The sequence below is a fragment of the Pararge aegeria genome, chromosome 1 (assembly GCF_905163445.1).
Source record: "Pararge aegeria chromosome 1, ilParAegt1.1, whole genome shotgun sequence".
NCBI lineage: Eukaryota > Metazoa > Arthropoda > Insecta > Lepidoptera > Nymphalidae > Pararge > Pararge aegeria.
The window spans coordinates 18,774,230-18,800,459 of record NC_053180.1 but is presented as its reverse complement, the minus strand read 5'-3'; the positions used below and the strand labels follow the sequence as shown (position 1 = coordinate 18,800,459).

Sequence of the window (26,230 nt, the reverse complement as noted above, 5' to 3'; positions counted from 1 at the left end):
AAGAGTAAATAGTATAAACATAAATATTTGGTTTTTTTACCATAATTTCGTTTAGGCTTTGCCTACAACTTATTTTCTAAACACTGGCTAACACCACGAAAAATGTATGTTTAACTTTAAAAAAAAAAAACAAATATTTTCTCACCGTTGTTTTTATTTCTAACGTGCTGGAACGCTGCATCGGTGCCAATCAGCTGGTACCTAACCACGGCCGAAGCCTCCAGCAACCACTTAATATGCGTAGACATAAGATAAATACCCTTTCATGCGAAATTAGAGCACGAGCCTGAGAATGTAAACATTATAATCGGATACTTACCTATAATAGTGGGTAAATATTTGGCCTTATGGTAATCTAAATGGGCCATAAAAGTTCAGCAAACTGTATGTTGTATTACTTAGCATTCGTTTACTCTATCTTCGGAGCTACCTGTTTTTATGGTATCATACCTAATTCAAAATTCAAAATTCATATAAACCTTTCACATGCACTTATGAAGCGTTCACACTAAAAATAAAATACTATACTTTCTTACATTCACATTTATAATATTAGTAGGGAAGTAGAGATAGGGATAGGGATTTTAGAGGTCACACATACCTAATGAATTTATATAAAGTAGATTTATTATCGTGGTGTGTGCGCGTGTTTGTGTATGTGTGAGGAACATTTTCTATTATTTCCAGTTAATAAGATGGGGAATCCATAGCCAAAGGAGCGAGGGCCTCCTCTACCCTGCTGGTCTTTTATCGCTGTAAATATATATTTATATATGTTGTTTAGTACCATTACTTAAATTTTCGTAGAAACAGATTACCTTCTTATCATATCTTATATATATATATATGATTTACAGGTACCTTATTATAATAATTATAATTATTAGACCTTATATATATATATATATAACTAGCTGTTGCCCGCGAATTCGTCTGCGTTTGATTTGTGTTTTTTGACGTGGCATTAAATTTAGTTGTAGTTCTAAAAAAATTTAAAGTACTGAGTATTAGCGATACTGAGTACTTTAATTTTTTTTAGAATGAAGGGTTCAGCCTTGAATGGAGAGTTTGCTGCTGTCCGCTAAGGAGTTCTGTCCTCTATCTCCAACCACATTTTCGACAAAATTAAACACATATTATAACATCTATAGTACAAAAATAATTATTTAAATCCGTTATAATTTATCGGAGTTATGGTTTAAATCGTCAAACACTTTCATCCCCTCTCTCAAAGGAACCGAGCTTAATGTCGAGATAAAAAGTATCCTATATTACTTCTAACACTTCCAAGAATATGTGTACAAAGTTTCATGAGGATCGGTTAAGTAGTTTTTGCGTGAAAGCGTAACAAACAAACTTACATTCACATTTATAATATTAGTAGGGATAGGGATAGGGAAGTAGGGATAGGGATAGGGATTTTAGAGGTCACACATACCTATTAAATTTATATTAGTTAGATTTATTATCTTGGTGTGTGCGCGTGTTTGTGTGTGTGTAAGGAACATTTTCTATTATTTCCAGTTAATAAGATGGGGTATCCATAGGCAAAGGAGCGAGGGCCTCCTCTATCCTACTGGTCTTTTATCGCTGTAAATATATATATTTATATATTTTGTTTAGTTGTGTTCTCTAAGAAAAGCCTTTTTTGTTTAATAACATAGGATAATTACTTCAATGTAAAGAAAACGAGCATTTTCTAGGCTTGCGTGCCCCAACCCAGACCTCATTATATAGTATGCTATTCTAATATATGCTAACTAAACGCACTGTTTAATGGCATTACAAATGTAAGTGCAATTATTGCATAAGTGACTTTGAGGTAAAGTTTACACACAACATTTAACAGAAATCTTACAAGGGCCAAAGGAGTAGCTATTCATAAATTAATAAGAAGTTAATGCTATTATGGTTCACGTAATTGGATGAACAGGAAACCTAAGACGTGATGATCCTATAAGTCTTTACATTTTATGAGAATGTTTCATTACATAAACACTAATTCTCACGAGCCATTTTCTGTAGGTAAAAGTCAATTGATATTAACACCTGCAAAAGAGCTCCGAATTTAAGGCGTTATATTTATATTATCAAAACTAAGCTTAATTTGCTATACTCCGCGAAAAGCAGGAGAATCTGTGTGGTGTATGTTTACTTAACAATTATTCATTGTAAAGTCAACATCTCCTGATGATGCTCCGGTTTCGGAGCGAAACGTGCGTAGAGGGTACATTGCCGAAGATCTTTTTGGTGTGGAGTATAAGGATTGAAGAAATTATAAATTACACCACACAAATTCTCCTGCTTTTCGCGGAGTATAGCAAATTAAGCTTAGTTTTTATAATATATCATGGATTTCCGCAAAGTAACGCCTGCTTCTATCCAATACGCGTTATATTTAGTTAGAGAAAATTATGGAGAACTCTTAGGTATGCAGGTTTCCTCACGACGTCCTCCTTCGCCGTTTAAATCAAGTGATTTTTGAAATTTCTTAAATTAAAAACGCACATAACTCCGAAAAGATACAAAAAAACCGTTAATAAAAAAATGGCATAATTATGGCTGATATTTGTTTAAATGATTAAATCTTTAAATAAACAACAATCAACTAAAGATATAAGTGTTCAAGAATATCACAGGTCAAGTCAATGTTTAGTAATAACTGTTAATTACTAAACTATACTAGTTAGTTTAATTTCTTATGATATCATTATTACTAACTATACACACAAAACAAAAGTTAAAACTAGAACTGTATATCAGCTATACAAGAGTGGTATAGAAGATTACAAATTATACAACGTGCTACAAAATTGAAAATAATTAATTTATTTTAGTTATCCTAGTTTATAAGCACTTTTGAAATGTCAACATTTTCGCGGAGTATAGCAAATTAAGATTAATTTTCATGATATTCGTTACGCTAATTGAAATGTAACGAAATAAAATCCAGTGTGAATTAAATCATTTATTTAAAATTAAACAACATGTTAATGATGTCAACAACATGTTAATGATGTCAACAACATGTTAATGATGTCAACAACATGTTAATGATGTCAACAACATGTTAATGATGTACCCAAAGGATGTCGTTCCGGGACACATTGTAAAGCTAACTAACCCGTACCTATTCCCGATCTTTGGATCCCTCTCTCTCCTATGAGAAAGTATGCCGGTGCCCAGGAGTGTGACATAAATAGACGAATTATGACGTCACTACATGTGCCTATACCGCGTTTATATATTTTTTTAGTTTAGTTGTATAGTTAAAAAAAAATTATAATAATTTTTGACGACGTCCCCGGGGCAACGGTGAGAGTTGTGTTAAGTTATGTTGAAGGTCACGGATTCGATTCCCAGCAGGGTGCAATTTGGCAATTTATAGTATCTGAATTTTTTTTGGTATGGTCTGGTGGGAGGCTTCGGTCGCGGCTAGTTACTACACTACCGACAAAGACGCGCCGCTAAGCGATTTAGTGTTCCGGTGCGATGTCGCGTAGAAACCGATTAGGGGTGTGACTACCATACTTCCTAACAGGTAAGCCCGCTACCATCTTAGACTACATCATCACTTACCACCAGGTGAGACTGCAGTCAAGGGCTAACGTGTAGTGGAATAGAAATGATAAAAAATAATAGCCACGTCAGTCTCAGACTCTTCAACTATCTCTATACGAAAAAAATTACATTTGCTCTTCCGTTGCTGCATGGAAAAAGATATTTATCCCTCGCAAGTGCAAAAAAAGTCAGCAAATGAACACTTTGATAGTATCAAAGATTCGAGTTTGTAAAAAATAATGGAATATTTTTAAGCCAGTCAATAACTCTCAAAAACCATTTACACACATTACACTGACATACACAAGCCATAGTAAGGCGTTCTACAAACATTTATCGTCTATGTACCTATCTGAAATCTTTGGAGGGGTTAATATGGTGGAAAAGTTATCTTTAACTCTATTGCACCCGGTAGATATTTTACCAAATTTGATTAAAATATTATATCCAATGCGGCGCTGCAGAGTTAACTAGTAGACAATATAGGAGAAGAAGAAACCGTGGTTAAGAGCGTGATATTACCGGTACTTAAATGCTCCGTGGCCGCATTCTTTCACTTTTTCATTTTCACTTCTTTGCCATGAGTTGTATAGTTAGATTTTATATTTTTTCTTAAAATGTCTATTAATAACTAAATAAAACATTACTGCTTATTTGAGTTCCAGTTACATCGATTTTTTAACTTGTGGCTTCCAGTGAAAAGTGTTTAGTGCCTAAAAACAAACGCTTTTGACAACTGATCCGTGTCTATCAAGAAGTGACAATGTTGGTTTGTAGGTTCGTCTTAAACTTAAGAGCTAAGCTTGTCGGTGTAGCCTTTTTCAACCTTCTCTACCCATGACCCTCTCTTTTACCTTTTTATAACCCCCATACCGCAAGGCAAGGAAAGACAAACATGGAAAAGGTTGGGGGAGGGCTTTACCCGAGAAGGGGTTCATATTTCCTAAGATAATCACAATAAAAATTACTGACTAACCAAACTAACAATGTAGATTTAAGGATAAAATTGTGTACTAACTTAAGATATTAATAACAACATTTGTAAGTAATGTAAGAGATGTGAGAATAAAAGGCTTTTTATTTTTTATTTTAACGCCCACCCCAACTTTTCGTTTTATTTGTCCCACAAAAGCCGGTCTCGGACGTCCTCGCCCCCTCTTTCCATCTGCTTTTCCCTCAATTACATATTATATATTACATTATTACAGTATATATTATTCATGTTTGTAGATATATAATTGAATTTCTTTTCAACCGCCTAGATTTACACTAGCAGCACTCTGCCGCAGTAAATATTACGTCTGTACACGTATTTGCAATAAAAAAATTACTTGTACGTCCCTATTCACCGCGGGCAACATCACGGGGCGCAGTTAAATAATATAATAAAATGTGACAAAGTAAAGTCTGTTCAATCTAAGAATATTGCTGAAGATAATATAACGAATGAATGAATGTATTTACTTTTATTGAAGACGACAAAAAGTGTTTCAAAAGAAAAGCAAAATGACTTTAATATGTTACTACTGCCTGTATATATAAGTATAAATATATTTAATAATATAAATAAATATATTTTTAATAAATACCATCATCCCTAATAAGATTATAAATGTGAATGTAAGTTTGTTTGTTACGCTTTCACGCAAAAACTACTTAACCGATCCTCATGAAACTTTGTACACATAATATTGTTGAAAGTGTTAGAAGGAATATAGGATACTTTTTATCCCGATATTAAACTCGGTTCCTTTGGGATAGGGGATGAAAGTGTTTGACGAGGTATACCATAACTCCGACAAATTATAACCGATTTAAATCATTATTTTTGTACTATAGAGGTTATAATATGTGTTTAATTTTGTTCAAACTGTGGTTGGAGATAGAGGACAGAACTCCTCAGCGGACAGCAGCAAACCCCTCATTCAAGGCTTAGCGATACTGAGTACTTTAAATTTTTTTAGAACTAACAACTAAATTTAATGCCAAATCAAAAAACAAAGTCAAACGCAGTCGAAGTCGCGTGCCACAGCTAATAAAATATATATTGATGAAGATAAAATATGTCTACGTTTGCACAGCGCCTAAGGCCGTGAGATATAAGTTAATGAATAGTTTCGTATAGCCCAGCACTTAAATCTCTTGCAACATAACGCGAAGGTCAACGCTTTAGTGACAATACCAGGGTACCTTGTGTGTGATTTTCAACCTAAGTTTACATATTCGACCGAGTAAAAGTTGCTACGTTTTGTATGGAACCGACAGAGCGCCATCTAGTGACACAATTAGGAAAAAGTATTGTCAACGGTACATGGCAGGAAATCTCAAACGAAGCACCCAGGTAACTACGATTGTCTGGTTACCATAAATTCGCCATTTGTTGTCTGGAAGAAGTCGCTATGAAGCGGTAAGGCCGCCAAATTGTATACGTTGTTTTGATATATTTTCATTTTTTATGTACGTTCTGTGGTGTGCAATAAAAATATTTTCATTCATTCAAGTTAAAGTTCATGCTATCTTCCAAAGCCAGATAGAAGCTAAGGTAGCAGGAAATAGTCTGCTATTCTCGGTTGCCTTGCTTTGGCAGTTTACCCCAGTTTATTACTACATGTATATTATTTGGATATTATTTCCACTCGTGCGCCGATGCCCTGAGTGTAGCTCTCACCGCGAAGAAAAATGTCCGCTGCCCATGCTAGTATGCAAGTTTTATAAATGTCTGTTATATCAAGATCGATTCAATCGTTGAGCCGAACATACGCAACAAACAAACAGACACACGTAATCATTACACCAATATTAGTATGGATTAATGTATTTATTTGGGGTTAGGATAGAATGTAAAGATTTTATATCATTTCCCGAAAACTTCCAAAAGATACGGTAGAATAATATTTATTATTTATTGCGATTGATAGAAACACCACTTGTTTACACCTACCTGATATAATAATAATAATAAATAAATAAATATACTACGACAATACACGTATTGCCATCTAGCCCCAAAGAAAGCGTAGCTTCTTTTATAGGTACTAAGATAGCTGATGAATTTTTTTATGAATAATATACATAAATACCTACTAAGAATATGCACATAAAGTAGTGCGTATTGATGGGTCATAGATACAAAATAAATAAATAAATAAATAAACACCCAGACACTGAAAAACATTCATGCTCATCACACAAACATTTTCCAGTTGTGGGAATCGAAACCACGGCCTTGGACTCAGAGAGCAGGGTCGCTGCCCGCTGCGCTAATCGGCCGTCAAATATGATATAATATTGTGTGCAATATAATGTGTGCTGTGTGACGACAGCCGATCAGAACACAGTTGTTACCACCCGACTTCTTTCTGCGGATGTCGTACGAACCGACTAAGAGAGGAGGACGGCGCCCTCTGAGCTTCTTCTACCATCTACTGCGACCACCAACCCGTCTACCCAGTGTGGCGATTATAGGCAAACCCTCCCGTTGTTTGAGGCCTTTAGTCCAACAATCGACTATTATAGCCTGATAATATAATATAATATGTATAATACATATAGCATAATGTGGTGTAACCTTTAATTTGGAATTTGGAGTAAGGTCAGTCCTGTTTTATAGTTATAAACGGACTGTCAATGTCTTCAAGTATTAAACAACAGCGAGTTGTTTTGCACCTAGGCATAATAGCTATGGTCATATTGAATTAACTAAGAGTTGTGATCTCTAAATGAATGAGATAATTTAGAAATGATCTATTTTTAGCTAAGTTGTTTTGATTATAAGTATTTATGTGTATTATATTCATAAAAAAATATTCATCAGCTATCTTAGTACCCATAACACATAACACATTTTGAAAAGCTATGTATTGGGTAAATACTAGTTCAGAAATTCTTGGAGGTATCTTAATTAGGAAATCAACAAGAGAAACTAAAACAAAAAATTCAATCAAAATCCAAATTATAACCCTACTTTACACTATATATGCAGGGTCATTGACCCTGTTACAAATAATGTAAACACTAAAGAAAACTTTAATGCAAAATACATCGTAATACTGTTATTAGGACGATATTAATTTGAATAGATATAAGACTTATTAGTTACAATATACCTATTCTCAATATAAAACACCTGATCACTTCTTAAGCCAATTTCTTTAATAAACTATTTACCTATATAAAACTAGTACTTAACACTGTTATTACACCTAAGCAGAGTTACCTAGTGGGTGAGCCTTTGGCTTCTCGATCGGCCTTCAATCTTTACAATGGAACTGACTTTGATCCCCGGCACGCCTCCTTACCTTTTAGGAGTTATGTGCGTTTAAAACAATAAAAAAAACTATTATTAAAGCGGTGATAGCGCATTGGGTGGGAGGGGCCGAGTTTGAATCCCAGCTCACCTCTAACTTTTCTAAGTTATGTGCGTTTTAAGTAATAAAAATATTACTTGCTTCAACGGTGAAGGAAACATCAATGAGTCCACCAATCTGCACTGGGCCAGCGTGGTGGACTACGGCCTACCCCTTCTCTTTGTAGGAGGAGACCCGTGCCCTGTAGTGGGTTGGTAATGGGGTGATGTGATGATGATGATGATGAAATAAAATATCACATCCTTTAACGGAGAAGGAAAACGTCGTAAGGAAATCTACATGTACCTATTCAAGTGCTCCAATTTTTTTTAGAATTATGATTGAGAGTGTAAAACAACATTTGGCTCAGTCTGTGAGTTTGTTCACGTGTAATGCTTCCAGAGACTAGAAACCAATTTAAATGTGGGGTTCAGGATTTTCTGAACAATGCTTTAACGACGTCGATTTCTACAAAATACAAAATTAGAAGTTCTAATTTACCTACGCTGAGACAAACGTTCAGTTACAAGGATTTCATATTCACAAATTGTTAACAAATAGGTCAGAAATTTAAAATAATTAGGGCCCTAGGCCCGAAGTCTGCTATTACAATTGAATTGTGTACAAAATGTTTCCATACAATATCCGAGTATCTGACTTTTAATTAAAAATGATATTATTTTGACATTATTATGATAACATTGATATTACCTATACTTTTAAATGCTTGCCCAACACGATTTTGCAGACATGTGTAATGATTGTTCTTGTTGTGCACTTTACATTTCGCATGCTTAATAGTAGAATATAAATTAATAAAAAAAAAAAAAATATTCACATGAATTTAGGTACATTGAGTTTTTATAATGTAAAGTAATTATTATAATAATTATACAAACAAATGCGTACCTCACAAATTATATTGGTGTGTACGTAATAAATGTATGTAATGGTGCAATTGGAGGAATGTTATATTATAATAAGACCCTATGTAAGCTCATATTCAGCGAATAAAATTTCATTTCATTTTGTATCTGTGATAAATCAACGATAGAAAGGATCCTAATTTTGAAGAAAAATATTTATATAACAATTATAAAACATTTTTCTTAAGAAAAAAGCATGCACTGCTCATCAGATCATTCTACAAATCAAACTCTATAAATTAATCATCATCTTTATAAAGCCATTACCAACCCACTCCAGCTTTCAGAAAAAGAAGGGTTCTGGCCGTGATTCACCACGTTGAACTGGCCAAGTGCGGATTGGTAGACTTTACACCCCTTTGGGAACATCATGGAAAACTCTTAGGCAAATTGATATTTAAATCGCATAAATTACGCAAACGCAGTAAGAGGTGCGTGCGCGGATCGCCAATTTTTTTCAGTTAATATTTAATAAACATTGATTTTCAAAAGACACAATTACAATAGCAGACTTGGGCTCCAGGTGTTATGATTTTGGTGCACAGATAAAATAGCAAATATTAAAATACCACTTACCACTACTTTTGTATATGACAAAAACAACTCTGACGAACATTATTAACAGTAATATAAAAATGGGCATCATTCCCAATATCCTTCCAACGTCCATATTATCGGTTGCACTGTCCTTTTTACTGTTCTCTATTTCTAATACACTGTCATTAATTTCCTTTATTAGAACGTCGTCTACATCAACCTGCTCCATTTTCACATGAAATATAAGATCGAGCGGCAATTTATAATTAATTTTTTATCAGTACATTTCTGATAACACTTTTTTATTAAAAAAACAACTGATTGTTTTTTAAATTATATTTAATTTAGTGGCAAAGAAGCTTAACGTTTGATCTGTGAACGCGGTGTTACTTTCTAATTATTATTTAAAAATTGCTGTCAGTTTATAACGCGTAAAATTATTTATCTGTATTTAAGCCACAGAGATCTTTCTCTACGCGACACGTCTGTAAGACTGCGCGTTGCGTCGCCTTGAGCACTATACGAGTGTACACACACACCTAACTACTGTTGTTAATTCTCTTATCTGAAATTCGCTTTTTTTAAAAGAAAACATACGTGAATGATTTTCTTTTAAGAAAGATACGTTGATTGCAATTTCGATTAGACATATTAAAACGTCTACCTTAATAAATATCGAAGTATAATCAGTCAGGAAATTGCAATACCTACTCGGTTTGAATAAGACTTGATTTAATACCATTATCGAAAACATGTTTGTTTCATATCGCTCCGATCTTATAGATAATAAATTATTTTTAGCTATACATAATTAATGTGTTTATTATATCACTAAGCAATAAAAAAATCGAGGTGCCAACGTTTTTTTTTTACAAATAGTGACTGACCGTGATTCTGTAATGACTGCTTATCTGGTCTCTAGACAGGAGTTTATAGGAATGCAACTATCATAACATCAGATCTGACATTTAGGGCCTTATAAATAAACGTGGCAGAACGTTGAAATAGTCACGCCCTATTTTGTAACGTTCTGACATTTGCAAGAAGCCGCCAGTTGAAATTTGGCAAAACAATGCATTACTTTTCACACGTTAGTTAATTAAATAAAATATAAACTTTTTATAATAGCACTTCCAGCAAAGGCATGAAATCAAAATGTTATCAACCGATTATATCCACTGGCAACGGATAAAATTTACCTGTACACTTGCCAGTACGCAGTAACAGGGAATGGGAAAAGTTTTCACCCGTTTATATAGTAATAATTGCAGAGCAAGCACGCCTAGCATAGGCATGAAATCAAATTTTTATCTCCCGATTATATCCACTGACTACGGACAAAATTTACAAGTCTACTGTCCAGTACACAGTGACAGGGAAAAGGAAAGTTTAACCCGTTTTTATAGTCTTCATTGCGGAGCAAGCACGTCTAGTGTAGGCATGAAATCAAATCTTTATCCCCCGATTATATCCACTGACAACGGACAAAAGTTACCAGTTCACTAGCCAGTACACAGTGACAGGGAAAAGGAAAAGTTTAAGCCCGTTTTTTTATAGTCTTAATTGTGAAGCAATCAGATGTTCCACCTGATGGTAAGTAGAAAACCGTCGTCTATAAGCAGATCATGACAGGAACACGTCCTGCAAGGTGCCGCCATATGTCCATCAAGAAGAGGCTTAGGTGTGAAGCTTCACGTGCCTGTACGGCTAGCAGTGGCGTGCACTAGGTTTCTCACGAGGGTATGCATACAGTAGGAAAATTGCAAAAAGCGGCAAAAATACTGCTCCTTAACGAGTTATATATCAATTTATGGGTAGGCAGTGCTTTTGCGCATGTATGAAGTGAACGCCACTGACGGCTTGCATAGGCAGGAGACAATTTTCCCCCCGGGGAAAGAATCAAAAAATATTTTCTCCCACAGCTTTATCAACTCTCAGAGCATTGGCGCACAAGTGGAAATAATATCCAAATAATATAGGTATGTGTAATAATAAACGGGGGTAAATTTCTCCTGTTCCCTGTTCCCGTGATTTAACAGGTGGACACGTTAATTATTACACGTTATTTAATTATATCCCTTTACAGGGGATAAAATCGGGGCATATCATTTTTGTCGGGGGTTCAAAATCGGGGGATTCATCTAGGCCTGCTGTAATTACACCGGCACCCCCGCCTTACACACCCAAACACAGCAGTGCAACATTGCTCCTTTGCGGCAGAAATAAACATGACGGTAAAATTTTTCTGGACGTTCTCTGACACAAAAAGCTCTCCTACTAAATATATATAGATATAACACATATACACACCTAAAGCAATTTGAGTATTCTTAAATCTAACTTGAGCAGTATCTCTCGAAAAATATTATTCAGTCATACTGACGATGAACACCAAAGATGGCCACCGAAACTATACAATAATAAGTATTACGCTAATCGCACTTTGGGTTTAGTATATTGGTATGCAGTAAATGAGCTGATGGTGAAGTGCCGGAACTCCACAACCACTATCTCCGGTCGAAAAACCAATATTTTGTAGAAGGTTGTGAGCGGTTGACATTTGGCTATTATAAGTACACGATACAGATACACGAAAGAACGAAAAGGTGAAGTACACTGTTAAAAAAATACATACGAATAACTACATACTAATACATATACCAGGCAACCCACATACATAAATTCTATTAATAAATATAAAAAAATAGATAATAGTTGTCTTTATTGAGCGAGATAACGTCTGAATAGAATTTTTAAATATGCCCAGTGACTTCGACTGTCTTCGAAAGTAGAGGCTAACCAAAATAATATGATGATAAAATCGCGGATAATTTAGTCAATAATAAGCCGGTTATAACGTATATCTAAATTTATCTTCATATCAATAATTTCATCTAATTTATTTTTAATAATTTTTCTTTTTTAAATAGTTTGTCGCTAAGGAAATTCATCTAGATAGACCTTCTTTATATTGCACGATCAAAGCTTAGATAAGTAGATATGATCACGGTGCATTAAGATACCTCAATGAAGTACCTATTTAAATGATTATTTATATAATAACTGATTTTTACTTATTTATTACATTTCTATTTAAAGCTTAATCGACTAGACTAAATAATATTAGAATCTGTGAGCAACAGCTATTGGCGCGGATTTATTTCTGTGTCATGTATCAACATAGGAAAAAGGAATCATTTATTATGTTAGGATTTTGAACATATCTACTTATAGTTCTATAAAGTGGTTTGTTTAGTGAAAATAATTTTATCCAAGCAATACAATATTTTATGGCAAAGCGGTAATTATTATTTTCCAAGGATTTGTCAATGTCAACTTCAGCATAACATTTCGAAGAAAACAAATAAAATAGAATCACTTTTATGATCTGATTAATGCCTCACTACTGAGACATGCCTCTTCTGTCAAAAGAGTGCTGGCTACAGCTTAGACCCACCACGCTGCCCCGATGCGGGTTGGTGTACTGCACCGAGGTTGTGCACTACCAATTAACTACGGTATGTTCGTAGATAGTACCTACCTATTTATCATCGTACTATTTTTAATGTGTTCACGATGATGATAAGTCCGCCACTTCCGCCGCGTTAGTTTTCCCAGGATAAAACGTGCTATGTCCGAAACCAAATACAAACTACGTCTATGCCTAATTTCGCCAAGTGTTTGGCCTAGATCACTGATGTGGTGCAAAGATAGAGCTGAACATAGGTAACAAACAAACAGACAATCTATGGCATATACAATATTCAAATATTACTGATGGTCGATATACTGTGTGTGTGGATTCGAAATGAAAGTAGCTGGGAACATTACTGGTTGCTTCAGCGTAACCGGAAGCCGGCGCGTAGCGTCGCCTGATGACAGGTTGTATTCTCCAGGGCTCCAAGAATATCTTGACGTCCTAGGAGCATCTCCTGAGACTCGGACCTAAGCTTAGGTGGACGTTGGGATTGGAGGAGTGATCGGACCATGATCGTGTGATATTCGGATGAGACCCACGTCGGGGTAACTACAGAAATCAGGGATCTCGTAATCGTGGGCGAAGACCCCTGCAATGCGGTTTTGATATCGGTGTATAGCCCTAATGCCTTAGCGAAGCAAATTCCATGTACGTATATTGTACGGGTACTGTACCCTTTATACAATATTAGTCGCAATAGAGGAGTTGTTTAGGAGTATGAAAACATTTGAACGTCAGAGTATAATGGATCTTAATGTTGTCAACTTAAAGCTCAAAATTCCCCACAATTCTTCACCTATGGCTTGTGGTAGAACGTTTTTGAAATAAACATCAGTAGCACAGAATTTCCGACTCTAAATCAGGATTGATAAGGTCCATTTTACGGTAATTTCGATACGAAAAAACGACTTGACGATTGCAGTCGTGCAAATCTTATACAAGGGTACTGTTGTAAAACGAACCAACCATTACTGCGTAACCTATATAGTTATATACGCAGAACGGTGAGACGAAGCCAAGGATACCTTATTTATCAAAATGTAATGAATAGACAGCTAACAAATTGCCTTGCTCTAGCGGTTAGTATGTTCTAAGAAGAAGACAAATAGCTCACCTGCCCAGCCAGCCAGTCATGATGAAGATACCATATACATTATCAGCAAACCTTCAGTGTCACTTAATACCAGCTTAAAACAAAGTAGGGTCGATATCAGATACCCACTCAAAACAAGTATCAAACTATTCCCAGCCTGTCTGGCAGATATAGAAAGATATTCGATATAATAGAACGTTGTGAAACCAAAAGGTTTCCATTATCATAAACCCTAAAGGTATTAAACTTGTAAAAAAAGAGTCGCATTTAAAAGAAATTTGGAAACAGCTGATCAATTCCAGTACCTATTCGCACCGCGCTGCTTTCACTAGATTTAGGATGCTTCTTACACCAAACTATTAATTTAATTTACACTTAATGAATAGTAGACATTGGACAGATTAAATGGGTTACTGTTGAACGTTGAAGAATAAGTCACCGTGTATACATTGTTTCATCACATCTACCCATGACCGGCCACGGGTTTCAGTGCACGGGTCGACTCCAACAATGAGAAGGGGTTAAGGCCGTAGTCCACCACGCTGGCCCAGTGCGGATTGGTAGCGGCCACACACCTTTTGAGAACATTACGGATAACTCTCAGGCATGCAGGTTTCCTCACGATGTTTTCCTTCACCGTTGATGTTAGTGATATTGTAATTGCTTAAAACGCACATAACTTAGCAAAGTTAGAGGTGCCTGGGATTCGAACTCGGCCCTCCGAAAGTGAAGTCGAAGTCCTGTCCACTTTGCTATCACCGCTTCTATAATTTGTTCAAACATAGCAGGTTTAAAATGACCTCTATGTAGATAGGTATTTAAACATACTTGATAATATATGAATAAAAATATTACGACAGAATTATCAAAGAAAGACTTGCATCATTGAAAACACAAAAATCTTCAAATTCGATAATAAACAAACGCGTTTATGTACACTGTGTACATCAAAAAATACCAAGCAAATATAAAGCCTAGCCATGAGAACTAAAGAGCACTTATAAAAAAAGGTTTTTTGTCAGTTTGTTATCTTTAGTAAAATTTCGTTCCTAGGTACATCAACTTCCTTTATATTTAACGCATTTACTTACTTTAATAAATCAAAATACACTATATTGTACACCAAAGACAAAGCCATAAAAAATAAAACACAATTGAAGAAAGAAAGAAAATGTACAATAGGAGTTATTATTCATTGTTCTTAGGCATTTACATATATTTTAATTTGTTTTAAAATGGCTACCGTTTTATTTAAAAAAAAATTACTGGTATATTAAGGTCGTATAGTCTTTAAGCCACAAGAATAGAAATCCTGAGAGGATACGCCAGATTATTAAATCCTAATACGCCGATTTTTTTTATTCCACTACAAGTTAGCACTTGACTAAAATCTCGCCTGACTCTCAAACCGCTTAGCGGCACGTCTTGGTCGGTATGGTGGTAACTAGTCACGGCCAAAGCCTCCCCCCAGACCAGACCAGAAAAAAATCAGAAATTAAAAAGTAGTTACTAAGTATTTCTGAATATTCTCTCTGGTCTGGTGAGAGGCTTTGGCCGAGGCTAGTTACCACCCTATCGACAAAGACGTGCCGCTAATCGATGTAGTGTTCTTGTGCGATGTCGCGTAGAAACGTCGCGTAGAAGAAGGTATTCATACCATATTCGCTAACAGGTTAGCCCGCTACCATGTTAGACTGCATCATCACTTGCCAACAGGTGAGATTGCAATAAAGGGTTAACCAGAAGTGTGATCAAATAAAAAAGGTATACCTAGTTACACACACATTTATATCAATATTTCTTTCATTAATAACTTGTAACAGCCCACCGTTGGCCCTCTCCAAACGTAAAGGTTTGCAAATAATCACCAAGCTGGGCAGACGGGTTGGTGGTCGCAGTATAAATGGTAGTAGTAGCATAGAGGCCTCTGCTACCCGTTCTTATTCCCTTAGTCGCCACGTACGACAATCGCGTCTGGACTAAAACTTTGGCTGTGGCATCCTACCGATAAAGACGTGCCTCCTAGAGATTTAGCTAATACCTATAATTCACTGCTAGTTTGTTTTTTCTTATAATGTTCATTTTTATGATCACTCAAGATAAATCTGTTTGTAATTTTATGTGTACACACAACGACACACCTCTACATTATAGCATGACTTGCATATTCCCGCGTCTCTGTAGGAGTGTAATTTGGTAAAGACGTATTTAGGGGAAAGACCCCAAGATTAGCCAGGCTGCGATTCCCCCTGCGCACGCCCTTATGTAGGATTATATAAGTATTATAGTAAAGTAAATGACAATGTGAGATGGTGATAACAAAAATTAGCAACCGGCTAAGTTTGTTGTGGGCTACTTCTTAGACCAGGGCGCGTTTGAAACCTTCGTAGCTTTAGTTTTAAGTTGAAGAATTTAGTTATCGCCATCAACTCACTTCTATGTCATATTTTACCTTCTATGTCATTTTGTACCCATCAAAAGTGCCATCTATATGCCTTTTTGTAAAAAGAAATATTTCACTTTGACTTTAAGTACTAGATTTTCGCCTGAAATGCATTAGTTGCTGTTGCTGAAAGGATAAACCAAAATAATCATTTCCAGTTTTTACCTCATTTAAGTAGGTTCTCGGGGAGAAAAAGTTACAATATACCCAATAGTTTGAAATGAATGATTTTGTTTATTCTAGTTTTATTCCAATTGATTTGTGTATCGTTCTAATTTTCAGAACGATTACCTTCTCAAAAGCATAATATCCTGGTATATTACTTTGGATTCTATACGTATTATCTACATTATATTATGTAGGTATAATATAAGCTTAGTGGTTTTTAGGTTTTGCACGCACTGACAAACAGACACACTTATTACAACTTTACAGTAGTATGGAATATTGTAAAACATTCTTAAAACTCTTCTTATCAGTTTACACAACCTATCGCTTATTACATCGTACGTCATACTATTATCAAACAAGGAAAAAAATTACCTCCTCTTCATTAATATGGTAACAAAAATTAACGCACTAAAACATTATGTAAAATCAATATAAATTAAATTCCACGACTAATTCAAACATTCTCGATGCCCCCTTTAAAATATATTATGTAAAATACTGCTGTAAGATGAATGAATAAATACACTTTTATGTGCGTACCTACAAAGTAACGCAAGCGGCACAAGACCTTGGTATTTGGAACCCCTTGTTAAAGACCTATGCCCAGCAGTGGACTTCCATGGATCGATGATGATAATAATAATGATGAAATAGTAGGTTGATAAGAGCTGTAAAGAGATGGCCGTGCAATTCCAAAGTAAACTGGCAACATAGTTAAACATTTCAAAAACCATAAATGGTCTGAAAGAAGTAAAATAAAACTTAGACCCAGAGTTGAAGTGATATCATGTAAAAACTAAAAATTACAATTTAAAGAACCCCATTTATATCGCGCCAGTAGTATAAGACACGACGACCGGCGACCTGCCATTCCAGAATTTGAGACGAGTGTACAATCGCTAACGTCAAAGTGTGTTTTGGTATGAAACGTCCGGTTGGTAACTTGTTTGAAAAATTAGGCAATACAGGAGCTGATTAAATCCAAATTACGTACGTCACCAATGAAATCACTGATTTCTGACTTTTGTTTCTGGCTAAGGGGTCGTATTATCATCTTTTATCTACTTACGCGTGGAACTTGTTTACCATTGATACCTAATTGATAAAATCTTGATCAATTCCTATTTATAATGCAGTTTCGATAAGATCCTTAAGCCTTATTTACATGGGCAGAGTAACTCACCCGTTTTGTTGCAAGATGTTATTCTATAGTCACACTTTGTATACCGATCGTATTCTTGAGTTGTCATTTAGTAAAAGTATCCATACCGCTACGTCAGATTTACACTTCACGTACTAACTAATTGATAACTATTATAATACTAGCAGCTGAATAAATAATAGTTCTTACGACAGTGTACCTAATACAATAAGTATAACTCGCCAATGAGGCCGAGTTATGCTTCCTTAAAAGTGAGTTAAAGTGAGTTGAAATTTGAATGATTGATTTTTGTAATAGAAAGTGCAACTTTGTTAGCGCACTATAACATCTCCCGCGTTATTTGATATCTTTCTGGCAATTGGGCACTGCGAGCGTTTAAAGTAGGTACATATAAAGAACCATGATCACAAATGTGAGAATATGGCAATACAAAAAAAACGTGAAAATAACTTACGCCGTCGGTATTTCGTTCGTTTGACGTTTCCTACATTTGCATAGTATAAATTGCCAATCTGCCGCGGTGTTATTAGCGTTACCTACGCGGCATCGAAGTCGTTGCACTTTATTGTTATTCTTTATATTTACATAGTGCATTAACCAGCAGCTGTTAGTGACGCGGTGGCGTCACTAACGCGGCGATTTAGCATCACTGCTACGTCATTATACTGTCTGTCTTATTTTTTAACTATGTGCGCCCTGCGGTGTAACGCTTAGCGTTAAAACGTGAAGAAATTACGATATTTGGTGTAAATATACAATTTTTTCCGTAAATTCTTGGGAATTTTATGTTTCGTTGGGACCTAGAGACAAGCTCTATCAATCAATCAAATCAATCAAAAACGCTTTATTGCACACAAGAAAAAAAAAAGAGAACAAAGGTACTAGTCATTTAAATTTGTGTAACAAAAGCGGCCTTATCACTTATATATTATATGCTTTATGCGAACTATCAAGTTGGTTGCTTAGTTAAGGCGCTAATAACAAACACACTATCGGATTTATACTATTAGTTTGGTTTATTAAACAACTTATAAAAAACGAGGAGCTGATGGTGAAATACCGATAGAACTCTTCAACCATTGACCGCCTGGGTTCGATGTTTTTGTGAGGAATCCTACATATCTAAGAGTTCTCCTTAATATTCTGAATGGTGTGTGAAGTCTACCAATCCGCACTAGGCAGCCTCGGTGTACTGTGCCTAAACCCTCCTCATTCTTGTAGTTTTCTGGCAATGGATTCCTCATGAAGATAACGTTGCTTTGACACAACGCGAGGCGTAAATAAAAAAATTCTGTGTGTGGTAACTAAATTGGTTTTCGAATGCCTATACTTATTTAGCGTAATGATGAAGAGCTATAGATAGTCACAGCAGGAGACTTTCTTGAGCAGTGGTTATTTCCTTACCACCTTAGTTTCTTTTGAGCTTCTACTAAGACCAGCGCGTGATTGGAAACCCACGTTTAGTTTTAGGTTTACGGATGCATTATCATTATCACTTTACAATGTAGAAACTGTTATGTACGCATCAAAAGTATCTTTTATACCTATTCGAATAAAGAAAATGTTGTCATTAACTTTGACGATCTCATCCATATGAATATTAAGTTTATAGTGTCGTTTTCCTAGATTGTTCCAAATAAAATTCAAAATTCAAAATTTCTTTATTCACGTAGGCCTATCACAGACACTTATGAAGCGTTATACATATATGTTTACATAATTGTAAGGGGATGGTGATAACCTCGTTCGCCAACTTAAACCTAAAGCTACGAGGGTTCCAAACGCGCCTGGTTTAAGAAGAGCCCACAACAAACTTAGCCGGGAAATAATAAAACCAATAAAATATTAATGATTCATCGATTATACTTTATTAGACACTCTCTACGTCTAAAGGAGGTTTAATTAATAAAAATAATTATCTTATCTCTATCTATTCGTAGTTTATTCACATTTCAAAATGTTATGCCATAATATTTTAGTCTTAGGAAGCTTTCTTAGGAATAGTGACAAAAGGTCCCGTGTCGGAAAAATTTGCAACCGTCAAAATTTGTTTTAGCTAAAATTTGACGGATCAAGTGGAATGCCTATACTTTTCAGTACCTTAGCGGAAAATCATCGCATATAAACAGTCAAACACTTCGCAAGGCATGCGATGGGTAATTCACCAAGTCCTGCAGCCTGTGTCGATCAACCGGAGACGTGAGTGTTAAACCTCAAGTACCCGAATTACACCAGCAACCACGCCCTTCGAACCAGAGCACAGCATTGCTGCTCGGTGGCAGAAATAATCATAGCCGCAGTACTTTTCTGGCAAACCCTACTAATATTAAAACCCATAAAAAAATACATATAAATATTATAATTGCGAAAGTGCGCTTGCTTGTTTGTTTGTCCTTACATAACGCCCTAAGTAAACAAACAAATTGATTTTTGGCATAGAGTTAGATGAAAGGATGCAGAGTAACATAGCTACTTTTTTACCGTATGCACTATTCACATTCCACCTTTATATCGGCTTCGCACGCTCGGGTTGCCTTAAAAAGATATCTGTTATAGATAAGGCCACCTTTGCACCCTAGGGTTAAGTACTATTACTGCTTCTTCTGTGTTTTGTTGCAATCAAGTTTTTCTAATCTATTCGATTCTACTTTTGGACCTAGTAAAACGTCAAATTTCCAAGGGTTAAAATGAAAATTTGCATTTTTTTTACAATAATATCGTCCTTCCTTCACGTCCATAAAAGCAGCAAAATTACTAATTCACCTCAAGCAGAACCGTGAGCCGCAGTTAGTTATAAAACTAAACTAAACAAACAATTAAATTTTCTGATACTAAACAGCTAGGTTTTATACACGTTATTTCGTTAAACATGCAGCCAGACACGTCCGACAAGTCTAAAAATGTAACCCGTCGAACTTGTCTAGCTGCATATTTATATTATACTTACTAGCGACTTCGTTCGCATTAAAGTTTTAACATTTTTCATCAACGTCATCATCAACCGATTACCGATCCACTACCGGGTCTCTTCTCAGAATGAGACGGGTTTAGGCCGTAGTCCACTAGGCTGGGCAAGATTTATAGACTTTACACGCTATCCAGTAGAACAACAGAACTGTCAGGCATGCAGGTTTTTAATTATTATAGTTTAGATAATAACAGTAACAATGTTCCATTGTAGATTCAAAATTGGCATCCCTTATATATTACGTCACATACACACAACTTTGATAAATTTCAGATTGATTAATTGCTTGGAAGTGATCGGCTTCGTTATTATCTATGAACAGGATGTACAACACAGGATGTGAAGGTAATAATCACTATTAATTAATATAATATCAGAAAGGAGCATAGCTGCTGAAATTATGGCCGTCGTTGTACGTAAATTAATCTCCCTTTCGAACCAGTGATAAAGACAAAAAAACAAATGTCTCATTGTTTTAAAAGCCTTCTGAAATTAATGAATTTTAATTTCAATTCAATCAAGTTAGTTAACTTCATGGTAGAGCCACCCGTGAACTGAATTTTACGTAAAAATTTCAAGTAACGCCATCTATATGGTGGCTTTAATAACAATTATATAAATAAAGGTATAAGTAGTTCCGCTATTCTCCGCTAGACAGCGGTCGCAAATGTAGCGTATATCTATTGGGCACTAGATGGCAGCACCAATTAGCAATGGCATGTAAATGTAAGATTTTAATTCCTACGAAATTATAATTTAATAATATAAGTTATCTATATCCTCTTGATCACAACTTTTACTTTATTTTACTCCAAACAAAAATATTTCAGTAGAGAAAAAATTATCAGTTCAGAATCATAGATAATTCATAATATAAACTGTCCCGTAACAGACCTTAAACCTAAAAAAATATCTATGGTTTATATTTCCTGTCATTTGTTGGTAACGTAATAAATTCGTTATTCGTCGTTTTACGGAACAGTTAGGTATTAGAGTTCTGTATCTACCTACCACTTAAATTTAAAAAAAAATAACTTACCGAAAAATTCACAGCAATGCAAACACATACAAGTCAGTCCGTACACAAACACGAGTAAAAAAAATGGCGCCAAAAGCACTAAATAGTCCATTTTATGTGCGAAAATCGAATAAAATAATTAGAAAGTAAAACAAAGGTGTACTTCGAAGGTACCTTTATCAAAAAAAACTGCGCGCAACTGATACGCCGATATCTATCAATACCTGTAGAAGATTTGATAATATAATAATTAATGGAAAAATGTTGCGGTTAGATAGTCGTTTCAGATAATACGTCACGTGTCTGGATTTTTAACGGGACACAATATTATGACTATGACGTGTTCATAATTATTACTCTTAATTCCCAACTAAAGGCTTTCTCTTTCATAGGCGAGGTTAATATTCTTGTTTATCGCTCGATAAGTCAAACAAAATTAATGCACAAAGTATTAAACAAAAAGCGTATAATACAAAAAGTCTGAATTAGAGGTGCATAGCATAAACATCAACATGCATGTACAAAAGATTTAGAATTATAACGACAAGAGCGTGGGCATCTATGTAAACATTATAAAATGCAAATAGGAAAAACTAAAAAAAAATACATGTTACTGACTCCCTTTTGTTCGATTCAAAGGTTTTCCATTGCTAGTTGGGTGGGTTCAAACGATAATTGTGATGAGATGTACCAGATCCTTATCATCATCATCATCATCATAATATCAACCCATTACCGGCCCACTACCGGGCTCGGGCTCCTCCCACAATGAGAAGGGGTTAAGGCCGTAGACCACCACTCTTGCCCAGTACGGTATGGTGGACAATGGGCCTTTAAAAAAATACGTAATTATTTAGTACACCAATGATTAAAATTATAAGCTCGTTATATAATAAGGGCTCAGACTTTAGTGAAATAGTCTGTTTTAAAGCTAATATCTACAACAAAGATAAAAGTCGTTATGTTAAGTATGTGATACAGTGGATGCCAAACCTAACAATATTTGACAAAGCAAAATTTCGAGTCACTAATACCTGATTAGTTAATAACACATATAATCCATTGTATTTATACTAAGCAATAAATCATTACAAAGTGACGTCAAAATGTAAAGTCATCGATTATTTTCATTTTCGCGTACTTGCCTAAAGGTAGCGATTTAAAATTTTCCATCAATTTTGGTAAACTACCCAATGGCTAATAAAACAGTGTTTGTGTCCTCTTTGGGTAAATTAGTTTGATCCTTATAGGCTGTACACAAATCCTAAACCTAAACCACATATAAAAAAGGATAAAAGGGGGGATGAAAGTTTGTATAAAAACCTGCATTCATTCGAGTTCATCTATGAAGTTTTGATTTTAGGTTCTCGATTAAAAATAAAGAAATACGTGTTTAAAAATTTCACCCCCAAAGACGTTATAAAGGGGATGAAAATTTATAAAAAAATTACTTACAAAATCAAAATCTGGAAGTTGAAGTAATTTTTTAAGTAATGTCAATTAAACTTGGTATTTCTATATAGGCAACGGAGAGTGATTGGCTGACTGATCTATCAACTCAGGAGTCCACGACTTAACCAAGATTGATTGAACTTGTAAAATGTTCTGAGGAATTTTGTAGATTCCGTACCCAAAGGATAAAACGGGAACCTTTCATTAGGACTATGTCTGTCGGTCTGCCCACCTAAAGGAGGTTCCTGCCTGCCTGCCCGCCTGCCTGCCCGCCTATTTACCAGCCTGTCTACCCGCCTGGATAACCACCTGCCTGACCACCTGACTGCACGCCTGTCTACCCGCCTGCCTGCACGCCTGTCTACCCGGCTGTCTACCCACCTGCATGCCCGCCTGTCTACCCGAAAAGAACACCGTACCGTTTTATAAACTAGATGGGTGACCGAATTCAGGGGTTTATATTTAGAAAGTACCTTTCTTCATGCGTTTGTTTCAGTCTGTGAATCGCTCCTGTTCATTATCACTAACACCTCATAATATTCAGTACATGCATCTTTACCAAATCCCAATAATTGCAGTAAAGAATTTTCAACCCCCATAGAGCAGCGATGAGTGCACAGCGAAGTCTTGTGAGGGCCCGAATTCAATACTCGGTAGGAGCAATTTAGATAAATATATTTTTTTTAATTAACTCCGGCCTAGCTTGGTGGGAGGCCTGGGCTGTAGAGTAATTAAATATAGACTTAGTTACACTTCCTACAAAAAAATGCCGACAAGCGTTCGGGTACGATGCCACGTAAAAACTGATTATTATATAGGTTAGGTATAACCGAGTATAGGTTTAATATAACTGCCATACCCTATACCGGTACCGCTACCACCTAAGGATGTCTTATATTACCACCAAGTGAGATTGAAGTCAAGGGCTAACTTTGTTGCAGAAAAAAGGCGGGAGGCTTCGTACCTACATGGTAGACGCGGTACATGTTGCAAGTTGCAGTGTTGGTGTCAATCTAATTATGGTTGGATGTTTGTATTAGTGATTTCTTTTAAGATATTATAAGTTTAAAATTTACTAAACAATATTTTGAATAACTTGCCTATGTGGACAGCTAGCTGTTGTGGGAGTGACGCTGGTACTGTGGTGTGTACAGTATGAGCAGCACCAGTTCTTCTCGGGGCGAGTTTGCGGTAAGTGTGTACTTTGAGGAGGTTTTTGAGGGGGCCGCTTCTGCCACGTGGGAAGTTTCCCGCCCTTTTCGTTAGTTAGTTTCGTTAATTCCTCCTGACGTTTTATATTTTACCCTAAATTTTATTAAACAAATAAACACCTGACATTGGCTAATCTGTGTAAAGCCAGCAGAAAAAAAAAAAACTTTGCGGCAGCGTGGTATTCTAGCTCTATTACATAAAAGAGAAAACCTATGCCTTAATGTCGATGATGATCTGGGAATAAAGGAAAACTCAAACAGCACTCACTGAATATCTTAAAGATGAATCTGCCAATCACCAAATCGCATACTTGCAAATAAACAAACACTAGTAATAATACAACTACGAAAAACAGCAAATAACAAATGTCCTTCACATCTAAATACATCGCGGCGAGGTTAAATATAACACCAGAAACAAATCTACTTCCAGACTAAGGGAAAATTAATCTAGGTACTGAAAATTTAAACACAGCTGAACAATAACTATGTTATCAGTCTTGCAAACACTAAAATACACCGTGTTGCATAATTATAAAGTTTATTTTACATTGTATTGTCTGAGAAAATTGGAAAACTCTTCACGAGATAATATTTTGTTTTCATATAAAAAACTGTCGCGGCTTAAGTTAATATATCTGTAATCTTTCTCTTAGACACAACGATGTGATTCCACTCTTATTTGTTTACATCTAGAGTCCAAACTTCTTTGATGTTTATCTTTACTAATCTGATAAGCTTATCATTTAACTATCCAATATAAATTGACCTCACATAGATTTGGATACTAAGGAAAACGTAAAGATTTTAAAAAGAAAGTACGTCCTTATGAAGGTCTTCCTTAAATTGGTATGTATAGTTTACTATCAAGGTTGATTGGGACGATTGCTACGTTTTATGTTACTATGCTTTAAGGTTGACGATGACGTATTGATGACGTAGTTATAACTATCATTCTTAAGATTACCACAAAGCAGTTGACATAAACGCGTGTAATGTAACCTTTAGAGGAAAAAATCTGTCGAAAAAATTAAACAATTAAACCTAATGATTAGAAATACGCAACTAAGGCTTTTTTCCAACTCCAGGTTGCAAGCTATATTGGCACCACATTGCATCAAGATAAGTGCAGCATTTGAACCAACGCGTAATGACAACAATCAAATATAAAAAATGGCGACCTCGGAGTATGAAGTGCGGTTATTCAGTCAAATGTAATTACATTATTTGCATATTCTAAATAGGTTTCCATTTCAGTTTAAGCAGTATAGTTTTTGACTTATTATCATGGATAAATAAAAAAAAATGGTTCATAGTGGTTGTCAAGACACGTGGTAGAGAGTCGAGCTAAGTTCTAGAAAAAAAAAAGGAATTGGCGACGCTGCAACCGTGTAGTACACGAATCATTTTGTTTTAAACATTACAAGAAAAATAGGTCTTCAAACCATTTATCTAACAAGCACTGTTTATAATTCCTTCCAAGGTACGGTAGAATCTGTGCGAGTCTTTCTCGCAAATGGCCATTGACTCCATGGGCTTGCAATAATTTAAAAGACTTAATCTTTCAGATGATTTATAAAATAAGAAGAAGACGCAAACGACCAGGTAGGTAATTTTTAAATTATAACTTGACGTCCCAATGTCCTTAACGATCTGTAATTTGGGAATGACGTAAAAACTCGATTAACTTGAGAGGATCAAAAATGTTGCTAATGAAATGTGCTGAGTATAATTTTGAATTCGGTGCGGTGTACTTACGAACTGTGGAACAAGCTTCAAGCGATCCCTCAAAACTACGATTTGTGTGAAGGCAGCGTTCCTTCGAGAGGCGGCGAATTTCTTAAATCGCTTAACATTGGACACA

General features: G+C 35.5%; 1 protein-coding gene across 2 annotated transcripts in view; it reads right to left on the bottom strand.

Annotated features, from left to right (window-relative positions):
• Window positions 1-21,867, bottom strand: part of LOC120626602 — a 71,561-nt gene extending 49,694 nt beyond the window's left edge. Inside the window, exon 1 of one of the 2 annotated variants that reach the window (XM_039894229.1) lies at window positions 21,725-21,867. In XM_039894229.1, coding sequence (XP_039750163.1) covers window positions 21,725-21,815 — 91 coding nt within the window. In that variant the 5' untranslated portion in view covers window positions 21,816-21,867. Of the gene's footprint in view, window positions 1-9,409; window positions 9,846-21,724 lie in introns of those variants that run through there. The other variant, XM_039894179.1, reaches the window with a different exon arrangement.
• Window positions 21,868-26,230: the final 4,363 nt, after the last annotated feature.